The sequence below is a fragment of the Crinia signifera genome, chromosome 7 (assembly GCF_055691185.1).
Source record: "Crinia signifera chromosome 7, ASM5569118v1, whole genome shotgun sequence".
NCBI classification, from domain to species: Eukaryota; Metazoa; Chordata; class Amphibia; order Anura; family Myobatrachidae; genus Crinia; species Crinia signifera.
In genome coordinates, this window is record NC_139223.1 from 97,775,618 (window position 1) to 97,791,196 (window position 15,579).

General features: G+C 44.9%; 1 protein-coding gene across 2 annotated transcripts in view; it reads right to left on the bottom strand.

The window, feature by feature from the left end:
* TBCCD1 (TBCC domain containing 1) overlaps positions 1 to 15,579 on the bottom strand; it is a 275,986-nt gene that overhangs the window by 8,274 nt on the left and 252,133 nt on the right. For both annotated transcript variants that reach the window (XM_083153516.1, XM_083153515.1), the window contains 2 exons: positions 14,334 to 14,828; positions 3,520 to 3,688 (listed from right to left, as the gene is read on the bottom strand). In XM_083153516.1, coding sequence (XP_083009642.1) covers positions 3,559 to 3,688; positions 14,334 to 14,828 — 625 coding nt within the window. In that variant the 3' untranslated portion in view covers positions 3,520 to 3,558. The remainder of the gene's footprint in view (positions 1 to 3,519; positions 3,689 to 14,333; positions 14,829 to 15,579) is intronic.

The window sequence follows — 15,579 nt, forward strand, 5'->3', positions numbered from 1 at the left end:
TCGCATAGGAGGATCCTCATCCTCGGTATGCCCCAGGTGCAATGCAGCAGAGGGTACCTTTTTCCACTTGCTGTGGTCATGTCCTAACATACAGATGGGGCCGGGCTCATCTTTGCAGGGGATGGCGATGGCGACGCCATCGCCATTCCCTGCTCCCGCGCCATCTGTGTGTCGGAAGGGGACGTGCGCGCACGAGGTGCGCGCGCGTCCCCTTCCGACGGTGCTGCCGTCCCCTTCCGACGGTCGCCCGGTGCCCACACCGGGAGCCCGCACCCCCCCACAGCCTCCTCGGGTCCCCCCAGCCCCCCTCGAGCGGGAGGCGGACAGTATTGCGTCCGCCTCGCCGGCCGGCCGCCCGGATACTGAGACGCGCGTGCGTGGGGGACGCACGCGCGTCTCAGTCAGATGGCGCGCCGTGTTGCTGGCGGATCGCCAGCAGCATGCTGCTGGCGATTCGCCAGCAAGCATAAGGCCGGCGCCGTCTGTAACTGCATACTGGGAAGCTGTAACTGATTTTTTGAGGGGTGCGGGCATCCCCGGGAATGCGATCACTCCTGGTGCTTGTTTGATATCAGCCTTTGAAGAGGAGGCCCTCACTGTTATGGATAGACGCTTTGTGATCAATATATGTGCCCTAGCTAAAGTGCTCATAGCTAGACTGTGGATGAGGAGTGAAGCCCCGAGTAAAGCAGCTTGGATCTCCCTGGTCAATGAAACAGTGAGTCATGAAAAATTCGTATACTTGTCCAGAAATAATGTGAAAAAATTCCACTCTATATGGTGTAAATGGTTGGAGTCTTCCTATTCAACAAGAGTTACTCCTTAAAATCAGTGCCTGGGGATCAGCGCCCTGCTATACGGCAGGTTAACTAAAGTGTGAAGGATCCAATAATAATACTACCTTCCCAGTAGCTTCTATGTGTATATAATCTGTCACCCGAACACCGATGCCCTGTACCCTTTTAAATACAACCACTGCCTACAATATTGTGATCCGCCACATGAAGAGCCCAACACATCTCTTGTATCTATGCCTTGAAATTCCCAATACAAATTGCCTACGCGCAAAGCACCTATGTCACGCCTGTAACTAATCCAAATTTTAAAGATGCCTGTTACTGGATAGGGTACTTCTTTACTTTCACGGCGCCAGCATGGCGCCGCGCGTACTTCCGGGTTACGCTCGCCACTAATTAAGTTAAATAAACGGGGTTAACGCCATGCCAACATGGATAGTTCATACCCCCACTATCCATGTTGGCATGGAGTTGATTTTAATTAGCGTGGCGAGCGTAGCGAGCCACCGAGCCCGCAGCGTGGGCGAGCGAAGCGAGCCCCGCAAGGGGACTCTGACGCGCGGCGCCATGCTGGCGCCGTGAAAGTAAAGAAGTACCCTGGATAGTAACATAAACCGTGCTCTCTTGGGACACTAATGTATGTGCTGTACCACTATACATGTATCGACATATGGGTATCACCTCTTTATATCTACATGTTGTAACCCTCTATTAGATGAAGGAGTCTGCACTTATGTACTAAGTCTTGCTTGTATGTAACTTGTTTTTTTTGTTTGTTTGTTATTGTTCTTAATGCATATAAAAAACAATAAAAAATTTATTGAATTAAAAAAAAAAAAGAATATATAAAGAGAAGGTGAAACACTGGGAAGATGTGAACTTTGTTGAGTGGCATCAGCAGAGAGACCATTATCTACACAAATAGCCCATATGAAGGGAAAGGAGGGCAAACTAGAAATTTCTGCAAAAGAGTGTACAGTAATAAAAGCAGTGGCCACAGAAAACATCTTAATTAGTAAAGAGTTTTTATTTTTTTTTATTATCTTACCCTATGTTAACTTGTGAGGAAAACTAAAACTTTTTTGAAAATAATTATTTTGAGTCTAGAAATATTTTCAGTTTTGATACACATTAGTACTTTCATGGAACGAGTGCGACTGACGAAAAAAGATTGCAAAAATCTTTTATTGCATACTTCTAATGGATTGTTAGAATGAGACAATTAAAATCAAAATAAACAAGGAATGATGAGAGGTCATAACTAGATGATCATAAATAATATGTCCCAAGATGTTTTAACACAGTAAAAGCAACTTACAGATGTTCCTTACAGCAAGAATCTGAAGAAAAGTTATCAAGACTCGTCAATTTCCTACTTGGTATGTTTTTCTCAGCTTATCAACTTCCCACTTTATTCTCTATTGAAATAAATCCAAATTCTTAAATGTAACTACAGTAGATTACATGTTTCTTTTTTTTTTAAACAAAGCATTTTGAACAAATTTGGAAGGGGTCGATTTGGAAGGATTTATTTGGGTTTTTTTTGTGTGACAAATGTCAGTGTAAAGACAATTTTGAATTTAAGCCAAATTGGGAGATCTGCTAAAAATACCTCCTGAACACTTAAAACATAAATGGTGTACCTACAGCAGTTGTAGCCATAACAGGGTCCAGATGTGAAAGGGAGCATATATTTATTTGCTTACTTAATGCCTTACTTTTGCTTCATATTTGCAACACCTGCATTATTTAGTTATTATTATAACTGAACTAATGTGGCTACTACTCCATGTAACTGATGCACATCCATTAAGTTCTTATTTAGAATACACTAAAAAACCATGTCATAAAAATCTGTTCCATGTCCCATATTTCGGATCACGAACACAGTACAGGTTGAGTATCCCTTATCCAAAATGCCCGGCACCAGGAGAATTTTGGATAACGGATTATTCCGTATTTCGGAATGATGTATCTTGAGGTATCTTGCATTCATGTTGTACATAGGAAATACACAAATATATTTTATTTGTGCATAAAACAAGGTTTCAAATCATGAAACAAAGTTTGTGTACAATCTCAGGCACTGAATTTAAATGCCAAGCAATCATTTTTGTTCACTTTCTGGAATGTATGGTTTTTGGAATAATTTGGATAACGGCTATTCGGATATGGGATACTCAACCTGTATTATATAAATCACTAAATGTAAGAATAATTTTCATTCAGGAAGTTTAGAAATGATACATTATTTAATCCATTGATTTTTCATGTGGTTTTTGTCCTATACTGACTAACTTCATTATATTCTTACATTAAGGACTTTTAAAAAGTTTATATTTGCTAAATAGTACTTTAAATGCACATAAATAATGTCAATATAAATTAGTAAGCATTTCATAATTACTATTGTAGTGTAATACTATTGTATTCTGAGGTAAGAGACACCGACATGGTGGTATGCATTTAAAAGTGATAACTAATCATGGGTAAATTGCTGGCAGGGTCATATAATTATGCCTGATAAGCCAGCGCAAGATGCAGTTTATAAGAGTTTGTGATTCTCTTGTCTCAAGCAGGTAAAGCAAAACCCCCTAAAACAGCCTAGTTTTCAGACAAAAACAGCATTGGTATCTATAGTATTCCAATCTAAAAATAAAAATTGAAAATTATATGACCTTCAAATAAAAAAACAAACATGGAGCAGCAATACCACACTTACAAAAAATATTTTTGTGACTGCCAAAAATATCCAGATGCCTTATGCAGCAGCCTGTCTTGTACCATCATTTGAGGGCAAAAGGCTGTCAAGCTGTCTTCTATTTCCAGTCTTATGAAGCCACTCATTAAATTTGTACTCAACAAGTGCTTGGAATTGCATTCTCTGCTCTCTGGAAAAAAGAATAGAAAAAAAGTAGTTCTATAAATACAGTGTTTCAAGTTTTTCAAACCAAATATGGAGAGCAGCAAAGACATAAACTTAACATCCAGAGTACATAACCTGTAGCAACATATTTTTCACCTTATTTAAGATTACATTATGCATATAAAATATTATGTCCATAAACAATAGACGGCGATGCCCGTCCCTTTCCCTTTCTGCGGGGCCAGGCCTGCCCCCTATCATGACAGTGGCACCCGGGCCCGCCCCCTTTAGTGCTGGCGGTGGATTGCCCCCCATTTTTTGTGACATCGGCAGCCCAAGACCGCCAACAAGTGTGACATTGGTGGGCCCGGTCCACCCCCCTTATGCTGCCCCCATGCAGCAGCGCTCTGCCCTTTATAGTTCCTAGAAGGAACACGGTACTTGTGCAGTTTCACGGCGCCAGCATGGTGCCGTGCTACTTCCGGGTTCTACGCTCGCCACAACTATCTAAAATAAACTAACTTAACTCCATGCCAACATGGATAGTTCTACCCCCACTATCCATGTTGGCATGAAGTTGATTTTAGATAGCATGGCAAGTGTAGCGAGCCACCAAGCCCGCAGCGTGGGCGAACGAAGCGAGCCCCGCAAGGGGACTCAGACACATGGCGCCATGCTGGCACCGTGAAACTACACAAGTACCAGGAACACTAATAGGGTGTTTGTGGTTTCCCCAAATGAAGTTTGTGGTCAGTCTGATTTGCCAGTTCCCATCTTAGAAGCCCATGTTAAACTCAACATGGGCGTCTATTGAGATGCAAACAGCCTATCAGGGCTGTGCTCCAGAGCCCTGATTGGCTGAGGGGAGTCTCATTGACTGACGTCAGTGGGATTCCCTTCAGTCTTGGAGAGGAGCTGCATGTGTAAACACACATGCGGCTCCTCCGGTCTGCTGGTTTCGGTTCACTCCTTTTTTAATTTGAACCCTTGGGATGGCTACATGGACTAATGAGGAGATAATCTACACTAGGAGGCATGTATATATTTTTTTCACAGATCCATACTGGATTAATGGGATCAGACTACGTGTCATGTAAGGAAAGTATAGTAGGGCCATTATTTCTTAAATAGTGACACCTAGATCCCTCTCCTTCAGGAGTTTCCATTATAGTGCCATTTATACTATATTTAGTCTTTGGATTTTTGAGACCCAAGTGCATGAATTAAACTGTAGTTGCCATGCTCTTGACTATTCCTCTAATCTACCTTGATCATCCATCATTTGTTTTACCCCTCCTGGTGTGTCTACCCTGTTGCATACCTTTGTGTCATCTGCAAAAAGGCACCTTTTACCCTCAAATGCATTTGCAATATCACCAATAAAGATATTAAAAAGCACTAGTTCAAGTACAGATCCCTGAGGTACTCCATTTTTAACCTTTCCCTCCTTTGACTGTACTCCATTTACTGAACAAAAAGACCAACAAGAGAGAGGAAAGGTTGTCCAAAGTGTGGTGCACCTAGTATTTAAAAAATTAAACTTTTATTAAGTATTACATTAGGTACTTGTTTCCTAGAACGGCCACACCGATGTCGATCGGGTCGGTCGCATCGCATCGATCGCATCGCATGCGATGCGACCGACGCGATGGTCCCGATTTTTACATTGTTTGAAATGTGAATAGGGTCCCTGGGACCCTATTTTACATTGGATTCAATGTAAAATTCTTTTTTCAATTTTAACCCCCTCAACGGCACCCCACGATTGACGCCAACCCGAAGCGTGGCGACCCCGCGAGGGGCGGCGGTACGCGTCCTCCGACCTTTTCATACCCCCACTATCCAACAGTCCACGTCGGCCTGGAGTTGAGAATATAAAGTGTGGTGAGCGCAGCGAGCCACCGAGCCCGAAGCGTGGCGAGTGCAGCGAGCCCCGCGAGGGGACGCATATAACTTCACAGGTATACGCATCCCCTCGCACGCTTCGGGCTCGGTGGCTCGCTGCGCTCGCCACACTTTATATTCTCAACTCCACACCGACGTGGATAGTAGGGGTATGAAAAGGTCAGAGGATGCTTATCGTCGCCGCTCGCCACGCATTCGACTGACGCGATGGACCCGATTTTGCCTTTGCCGGCAAAATGGACCGGATTTCAAAGGAAATCGGGTCCATCGGGGGTAATCGTGTACTGTCGGGGGTAATCGTAGTTAAGGTACACGATTACCCCCGATTGTGGCTGTTCTAGGAAACAAGTACCTTACATTAAATTAAGGCTCACAAAATATAACAGAAAGAGAAGTGAAAAAAAAAAATACTGAAAAATAGTGCATTAAAATATGGTGGCTTAACTGACTTGACTGCACTTTTTAGTATTTGTCAGATTAATTATTGTCTTGCGTCTCTACGAATGACACACTACCACTATTAGGTTTTCTGGGTACTGGTAATGTATTTAACCTTTTTTTTTTAATGGAGTATTGTGTGTATCTTTACTACTGTTATATCCACATTTTTTTGTGACACATTAATAACCACTGTCTACTATTGCTTGTATCAGATTTACACCACCATAGAGAATTTGTAGCTAACAGCAGAACCAACCACTTAGTTGAAAAAAGTTTTCCATTCCTCTGGAATTACTCCAGTAGCTAGTGACTGGTTGAATAATTCTGTTAATGGTTTTACCAGCTTCCCCTTAAGCTCTTTTAGTATTCTTATATGTATCCCATCTGGCCCCATTGATTTCTCTACTTTCAGTTTTGAGAGTTCTGTTAGGACTTTCTCTTCTGTAAATGTACTTGTTTCTCCCTCATTTTTCTTATTATACTTGCAACTTAACTGTGGTCCCTTCCCCTCTCTTTCAGCAGTGAATACTGAGCAGAAATAATTATTAATATGACCTGCTATTACATTGCCCCCCTAGAGAAGGCTTCTGCTCTCTGTCTTTAGTCTTATTACTCCACTTACATAGTGTTCATTCTAGCACCCACTATCTTTGAAAACCCATGCAGTTCCCATTCACTGGCTAGAACCACTACAGCAGACAGCAAAACCTCAGGCAGCAAGATAGCGGGTGCTAGAATGAACACTAACTTATATACCTAAAAAAAAAGTTTTCCCCTCTTTACCTCAGCCTGTGCTTTTGCACATCTGATTACATTCTTAGCCTCTTTCTGTTTAACAAAATACACCTCTTTGTCCTCATTATTCTGCGTCTGCTTATATTTCCTAAAGGCCAATTTTTTTTATTTCACAATACCTGTACTTGCTACTTCTTTCGCATACCACACTGGTTTCCTTCTCATTGTGTTTTCCTAACTCTTTTGACACAAAGTTCTGTTGCTTTTAGTATTGCACATTTACATTTTTCCCAATTCTCCTGCACTCCTTCTAAGTTCCTCCTCTCTGCTAAAGAATCCCTTAGAGTTTCCCATTTCTACAAAAGCAGCCTTCCTAAAATCTAACTCTCTTGTTTTTGTGTGCGATGAGTCAGTCTCTGTCTCTATTCTGACTGAGTCATACTGCTTGATGGTCACTGGTTCTTAGGTTTTCACCCACATTTACATCAGATATTCTGTCACCATTTGTAAGTATTAAGTCTAATATGAGTAATAACAAGAATATCACTCATTGTTAATCCTGCCCCATAATTTCTACTGCATGACTGAAGTTGTTTAAACCAGTAGGCTGGTGGGGAAAAGGTTTCCATCACAAAGAAAAGAGGAATTTGGTACTTACCGATAATTCTCTTTCTCCGAGTCAGCAGGGGACACTGCAGTCTGGTAGACTATTGGGGATAGAGCTGGTGTACTGAGGAGTCAGCACTTCTAAATTTTACAGTGGCTGGCTCCGTCCCTCTCTATCCCCACCCAGACCTCAGTCTTAGAAAAACTGTGTTCGAGAGGAGAGATTTTTTAGAAGGAGGAGGATAAGAAAATGGTTAGACACATGCATAACCTCAACATGAAACATCATACATAACGTTAACATTTATGAACAACATAGTTATAGATTGGTATTTGTGCTGCGCTCCGCTCCTTTTTCATATATGGTGTGGATGATGAATGACAGAGGCTTGGTGTTAATGTGAAAATGAATGGTTACTTTACTGCTTACTGTGTGTATCAACAATACAATTCAATACAATTTATATTCTTGGTTTAACTGAGTTGCATGATGTTGTAGTCACAGAAATGTATCAATTACACATAAAATGCTTGCAACAAATATATATAAATGGATACAGTTGTGCACATAACAGGGCTATGGTTGACAGTGGGTAAGTTGGTAGGGTCTGTGGTTGGGATGGAAAAGTTTGGGAGGTATGGGGTTCCTTGGGGTTCGGGGTAGGGACTTGGGTTGATGGCGGTTCTCTGTTGGGGTGAAGATGCGGCAGTTGTTCCTCTCAGTGCCCTTCCCTAGTGCTGTGACCGTTTTGGTTGGTGTTCTCGGGCTAGGGTGCGGGCGGATGTTGTTGGATCAGTGATGGCTGCACCTTGTAGGTGGATGTTCCTGGGGTCTCCCATTTGTGTCGGCAGGTCTGACCAGGTTTTGGGCCAGTGCTGGCGGATCGGGGTTCGTGGTGTTATTGGTCAGGAGGAACCGTGTGCCACACCTCTTTTGGTGGCCTTCTACAATGACTCTTGGTTGGTCTGGGATGCATTCTTGAAGTAATTTGTCTTCTCTCAGGAGGGGCCAGTGTTTCTTTATAATTTTTTGGATATCTGTTGCTTATTTCGAATAGTTGGTGATGAAAAGTGTTTCTCTTGTCTCTTTTTCTGTTCTGTCTCCGTATTTCAGGAGATTGTTTCGTTCCATGGATTCTACTTCTGTGTATGCTGTCTCCAGATTTTGTTGAGAGTATTTCTTTTCTTTGAATTATGAGGTGAGTTCTGCACTCTGTTTCTGGAAGTCTTCTTTTCTGGAGCAGTTGCGGCATATCCTGATGTACTGACTTTTTGGTATTCCTTGTAGCCATCTAGGGTGATGTCCACTTGTTGCAAGTATGAAACTGTTGACATCTACTTTTTTCTGTATGTCCTGGTTTGTATTCAATGTATATTTGTAGGTCTAGGAAGTTCACTTTTGATTTACTGTATTCGGTGGTGAATTTGAGGTTGTTGTTGTTGTTGTCATTGATGTAGTTGTTGAATGATTGCAACAATTATTCTGTACCTTCCCAAATGAATAGTACGATGTACCTTGTCCATAGTTTGAGGATTGTTGTATAGTCATGTCCTTTCCAGATGTACTGGTCCTCCCACCAACCCATAAAGAGGTTCGCATAACTTGATGCGAATTTCGTACCCATCGCGGTCCCGGTCGTCTGCTTGCAAAACTGGTCCTCGAACCATACATAATTGTGTTGCAGAATAAAGTCGATACTGGATGTGATGAATTTACAGTACTCTTCGTTGACGGTCTGGTCTTGTTCTAGGTGGTAACGGATGCGTGCTGTTCCTTGGTTGTGATCTATTATCGAGTATAGCGAGGTGACGTCCGAGGATACCAGCCAGAGATCCTCTCCCCATGTAATGGTCCGTAGTCAATTTAGTGCATCCGTTGTGTCCTTGAGATATGATTTTTGTTTCTGTACGTAGGGTTGTAGTATTGTGTCCAGATATTCTGACAGGTTGGAAGTGAGTGAGGATGTTCCGTAAATTATCGGTCTCCTTGGTGGTTTTTCTGTGTTCTTGTGAATTTTTGGGAGGTAGTAGAAAACCGGGATGACTGGATTGTTATTCTGAACTAATTTGTATTCGTGTTGGTCCAGAATTCCCTCGTCCTTTTAAGTGAGTGTCTAATTGTTTCTTGTATGTTGTGGTCGGGTCGCTGTTTAACTTGGAGTATGTCTGTGTGTCATTGATGATCCTGTGCGCTTCTATCAGGTAGTCAGATTTGTTGAGTATCACTATCCTCCCTCCCTTGTCTGCTGGTTTGATCACTATTGATTTTTCGCCTTGTAAAGCTACTAGTTCTTTCTTTGTTAGGTTTTCCGTGTATTTCTTGTTGTTAGGCTTCAGTAGTTCAAGGTCTTTTTCTACCATCTTGACAAAGGCGTTTACTTGTGGTCTGTTCATGTGGCTTGGGTAAAAGTTGGAAGGAGGTTTCAGGTTGGTGTGTTGGTTGGTGTGTCTGTGTGGGTCCTTGATTCCTAACAATTATGAACAACATGGCAGGAGAACAAACGCTGTGAGGGTGTGCAGTGTCCCCTGCTGACTCGGAGAAAGAGAATTATCGGTAAGTACCAAATTCCTCTTTTCCCCTTCTTCCAGCAGGGGACACTGCAGTCTGGTAGACTATTGGGGACCATACAAAAGCATTTACTCCCAGGAGGGAGAGCGGAGGGACTCCTGCAGAACTGCCCTAGTTCACATGAAACTTGGTAACAACCTTTGGAAGAAAATCTTTATTCATCTTTAAACGGAGACCAGCTGCGAGGCCCACCTGCTGAAACTCCAACAAGTGGGGTAGACTGAAGACAGCTTTTGGACACCTCTTAGAGTCACACTACTTGACATAGGCCCGCCAGATGCGGTGATAATGTTTAAATGTGACAATTTTCCGAGCATTCATCATAGTAGGAATAACCGCAGGTGGTATCCCTCTACGCTTCAGAAGGTCAGCCTCAACAGCCAGGCCATCAAACGCAGCCGAGGCAAGTTGGGGTAAGTGAATGGACCTTGAAGCAGGAGATCTGGATGGAGCAGAAGTCGATAGGGAGGTTCTGCGAGAAGAATACAGAGAACGGAAAACCAGGCTCTGCTCGGCCAATCAGGGGCAATCACAATCACAGAACCTGACCCTCTTTTTACCTGTTTCAGAACCTTTGGAATCAGGTAGGCTAGTGCAAAGTCCCCCCTGATTGAGAGGGTGTCCACCGCTACCGCGACTGGATCCCGGGACCTGGTTGTTCATTCTGGAAGCCATCAGGTCATATCTGAGGCTTCCCCCATTTTTGAACCAGTAGCTGGAAAACCTCTGGATGTAGCGCCCATTCCCTGGGATGGAAATCTTGGCGACTTAGAAAGTCGGCCTTCCAGTTGTCCACCCCTGGGATAAGTCTGACTTCCCTCATCGCCGATCAGCTTCTTGTGCCCCCTTGGTGAGTGATGTAAGAAATTGCTGTGGCATTGTCTGATTGGATACGCACAGACTTTCCGACCAAAAATTTGTGTACCCACAGTAGAGCAAGTCGAATAGTCCTCAATTCCAGATTGTTGATAGGGAGATGTGTTTCCTGAAGGGACCACAATCCTTGGAACACCTGTCCTTCCGTCACTGCTCCCCAGCCCTGGAGGCTGGCATCGGTTGTTAAGATGGTCCATGTACACACTCTGAAGCTCCTCCCCTGAAGGAGGTTTTGTGTACAAAGCCACCACTGAAGGGACTGACGAGCCTCTCTGGAAAGGACAATCTTCTTGTGTATGGTGTGTTGGGACCCCGACCACTGGCCGAGTAGACACCACTGAAAAGAGCGTGTGTGGAAACGCCCAAAACGAATCTCCTCGAAGGCAGTGACCATAAGACCTAGAAGTCGAGTACACAGATGGGCCGAGACCCTTTGTGGTTGCAGAACCTGTCTCACAACCCCCTGCAAGGTCACTACCTTGTCCAGAGGTAAGAAAATTCTTTCCAGCCTTGTGTCAAAGATTAGTCTGAGGAAGACCAATCTTTGAGAAGGGAGAAGTTGAGACTTTGGAAAGTTGATGATCCACCCCATCTTCAGAAGGAACTGACAAGTCAAGAGAGCATCCTGCGGCAATTTTTCTCTGGAAGGGGCCTTTAGGAGCAAGTCGTCCAAATAGGGTACGATGACGACCCCTTGGAGGCGGAGAGCAGACACCATGCAGTCCATGATTTTGGTAAAAACTCTCTGCGCTGAGGACAGGCCAAATGAAAGGGCCCTGAATTGATAATGCTGATCACTTATGGCAAAACGGAGGAACCATTGGTGGAATTCCCAAATTGGAACATTTTTTTCTAAGCCTGCAATCACTGTCCGAATGGACTCCATTTTGAATTTGTTGTATACGACATATTCATTGAGATACTTCAAATTCAGAATGGGTCTGATTGACCCATCTGGTTTTGGTACAACAAAAAGGCTGTAGTAATACCCCTGGCCTCTCTGCCCCACCGGAACCGGCAGAATGACCCCCGACTCCAAGAGTTTTTGAATAGCCGCGTGCACAGAGCTGTGCTGGACTCTTGTTTTGACGGAAGTCCCGTAGTGAAAAACCTTTCTGGAGTAAAATGAGCAAATTCCAGTTGGTAACCCCTTCAGATAATTTGCAGAACCCATGAGTCCTTGCACACGTGTGTCCACTCTTCTGAAAAAAGTAGTAGGCGAGTGCCCACTTTGGGGTCCCCCAAGTGAGCTGGAAGACCATCATGCCACCACCTTTTCAGTGGGCTTGGCAGGACCCAGTGGGCTTGGCTTTCTAGCAATGGGTTGTGCTGAGGCGGCGGCTATTCCACCTCTGCATCTGCGACCACGGAAGGAGGATAAAGCTCCTCTAGATCTTCCCCTATATGAGAAGGACTATCGAAAGGAACGAAAGGACGGACCTGGAAACGGTCTCTTCGGCACTGGGGCGGAAGATGGCAAAAAAGGTGGACTTACCCCCCGTGGCCTGGGAGATAAGCTTATCTAATGCCGCACCGAACAGTAAGACCCCATTATAGGGAAGGCCTTCCACAGCCTTCTTGATCACAGCTTCTGCCTGCCAAGAGCGCAATAACACAGTGCACCTGGCCAAAACAGCATAAGCGGAGGCCATTGCCCCAATTCAGAAATGTCTGCGGCTGCCTCTCTCATATAGGATGCCGCTCCCTTAAGACATTCCGCCCAAGAAGAGGCTAAGGCCGGTCGTAAGAAGACTCTCGCCATGCTGTAAAGGCACTTGAGGGTAGACTCCAGTCTCCTATCTGGAGCTTCCTTAAGGGAAACTGCCCCCAGTACTGGAAGGGTGGTGCGTTTTGATAGGCGTGACACTGAAACATCCGGGGTAGGAGTGTTCTCCCATTTACTCCTGGACTCAGGTGCAAAGGGATAAAGTGTCCGGAGATTTCCAGGCCACCAATAACGGCCTATGCAACTCTTCATAGTCAGGGAAAACCAAAGGTTCCCTAACTACCCTCGCAAAAATGGAGACACGCTCCGGGACAATATCCTCTGCTAAATTTAAGGTGGATTTGACCGCCCTTATCAAGCCATCTACCCCCTGAGAGACTTCTTCAGCTGTATCATCCTCCTGCATAGCCTGTTGCAAAGGAGAAACTAATTCCCCTTCTTCAAGATCGGGGTCATCTAAATCAGGGTCTGTGATCAACACAGAGGAAATGGGCCTTTTCACAGCAGTCAGCTGGGAAGAGCCAGAGGGTCCTGTAACAGACTGTGCTAAATCATTAACTGACTGTATAAGGCTCAGCTGCAGCCTAATTAGAGACCTGCACCTGAAGTGCCTCTCTGTCCCTGACTAAATCAGCCAGGACAGTCCGCAAGGGGTCCCCCACCTCAACCGGTGTCGGGGGGGGGGGGCAGGTGATTGTGGGTGAACAGCCACAGGGGCCTGAGTGTCCCCATAACACTTCGCACACAGAGAAACACCCTTGATGTGCTGTGTGTATTGCTCTTTGCAGTGTTTGCAGACATACAATTTTAAAGAAGCTTTTGATGCTGCAGCCTTTGCTGCCATAATGTTATAGGAGACAGCGCCAACACACACACACACACACAGGTACTGCAAACCAAACGCCACCCACAGCCTACAGAATAGTGGGGCCTGAGTGGGAATAGGGAGAGAGAAGCCACAGCAAAATTCCCCCAATTGGTATAAGTGCAGCCCAAAAACCCCTGCAACAACTCACAGTACACTGTAGTGTCGGAGGGTGCGGTGGATAGAAAGCGCAGGAAGCTGGAGAAGTCCAGGCCTGAACTATTCTTGGAGGGAGCTTCCACAGATGCGTGTGTCAAGATGGCACCGGCAGCAGAGAGGAGGAACTCTGACTCTGCCCCCTCCATCGTCACCGTGCGCTGCGCCTCAGCAGGACCTGAAGGAAGCTAGGTCATGTTACCCGCCGCCGTGTGTCTGTAGTGGCGGCGGCGGGTAACATGACCTAAGCCCACAGAGACTGGCAGTAGCCAGTTCTGAACTGTGCTCCCTCCGGCAGCCCTCTGGCTGCCCAACCCGGCATTACCTTACTTGGCGGTCCTGGAGTGCAGAGGGATGCACCGGCGGACCCGTAATGCTAGCCACAAGCAGCTGCAGTGTGGCTAGGACGATGAAGGTGCACCACAAGCGGTGACGACCAGTCCTTCTCCAGGAGTAACACGGTGCAGGCAGACCCTTCTGCAGGTCTGCCTGGTCACTAAATGTAAAACAACTGTAAATAAAAGTTAAAAAGTGAGATAAAAACCTAAGCTCCCACGGGAGCTCTTGCCCAGGAGACCGACTCCGCAAGCACTTTTTCTAAGACTGGGGTCTGGGTGGGGATAGAGGGAGGAGGAGCCAGCCACTGTAAAATTTAGAAGTGCCGACTCCTCAGTACACCAGCTCTATCCCCAATAGTCTACCAGACTGCAGTGTCCCCTGCTGGACAAAGGGGAAATTTGATGTACATTAAAGAAAAAAAAAACAGATTAAAATAGTAACATTATATTTACCTGGTTAACTTTGCTTCCTTAATGGTCTTTTGCCATATCTGTAGCTTTTGCTGTCGCTGTTCCATTGATTTTAAAAACACTGGGGGTAGGCCTCCTGGAATCTCAGTTGTGTCCCCTTCTATTTTGAATGGGACAACAAATGTATAAAATTCTCGAGGTGACATAAGCTTCCATGCTTCATGGTCAGTCTCTGCAGACAGTAGCTGTGGCCTGTCCCAATAGTTGGGCACAGTTGCTAAACCAGTTTGTCCCATGTGGTCTTCTAGCATTGAATAGTGAGAATGAAATGGGGCAAAAACAACCCCCTGGTTGCCAGAGAATAAGAGAGGCCTTGTAGGAGTAAGGACGTGAAATGTGCAGCTTGTTGTAGAGGACAGCGACAAGCGCTGACAAACACTAATGACTTTCACTTGGTCACACATTTGAACATGAAGGACTGTTTGCACTGGCCCCAAGAAGACTGTACTTTTCCGACATTTCTCAATGGTTACGCATCTGGGGGAAAAGATGTAAAATTATTAGTCTAGAAATAAAAAGAGAGTATCAAGCATACTTTTAATTGATCATTTTCATAAGTTCCTTGTGCTTGTGATGCTAGAATTGTATTTATGTTATTTTATAACATGTAGTGTCATCATCCCAACAACAACACTAACTACATAAGTAATAAGGTTCCGGAGATACGGTAAAAACTCTACCCAGTAGGTGTTATGATCCAGGGAGTAACTTTGGTAACCTAGTGCCAACTCAGACTTGTCAGCGGCGCTATCCTCTAGCCTGACTCTATTGGCTCCCTCTGGCAGGTGGCCATGGACTGCTGGATGCTAGGCTTCACCTGTAGCGCCACGGCTTAAAGGGCGGTGCAGCCATATGTTAGGTGGTGACAAGGCCACGATGACCGCCAAGGTTAAGTCCAAGAGGAGAATCTAACTAAATTAATGAACCCCAGCTATGAAGGATAACGCCGAAGTACAAATCCCTATTGCAACACAAGTACGGGATAAACAGATAAATAAAGACTGGAGTACTGAGATAACGAAACTGAATCCAGCGACTGTCACAAACAAAACCAAGCGACTCTGTCGCAACCAAGCGACCTCGTCGCAAACTGTAAAGTTGTTCCCAGTACAACTTTAAGGGGTTAACCCCACACAAATCAAGAGGAGGAATAATGCTCAACCTCTGCTAGGGCAACTGACATGCTAAAGAGCCACCTAACTGCAGGCTCAGAGTACTCACAACACTG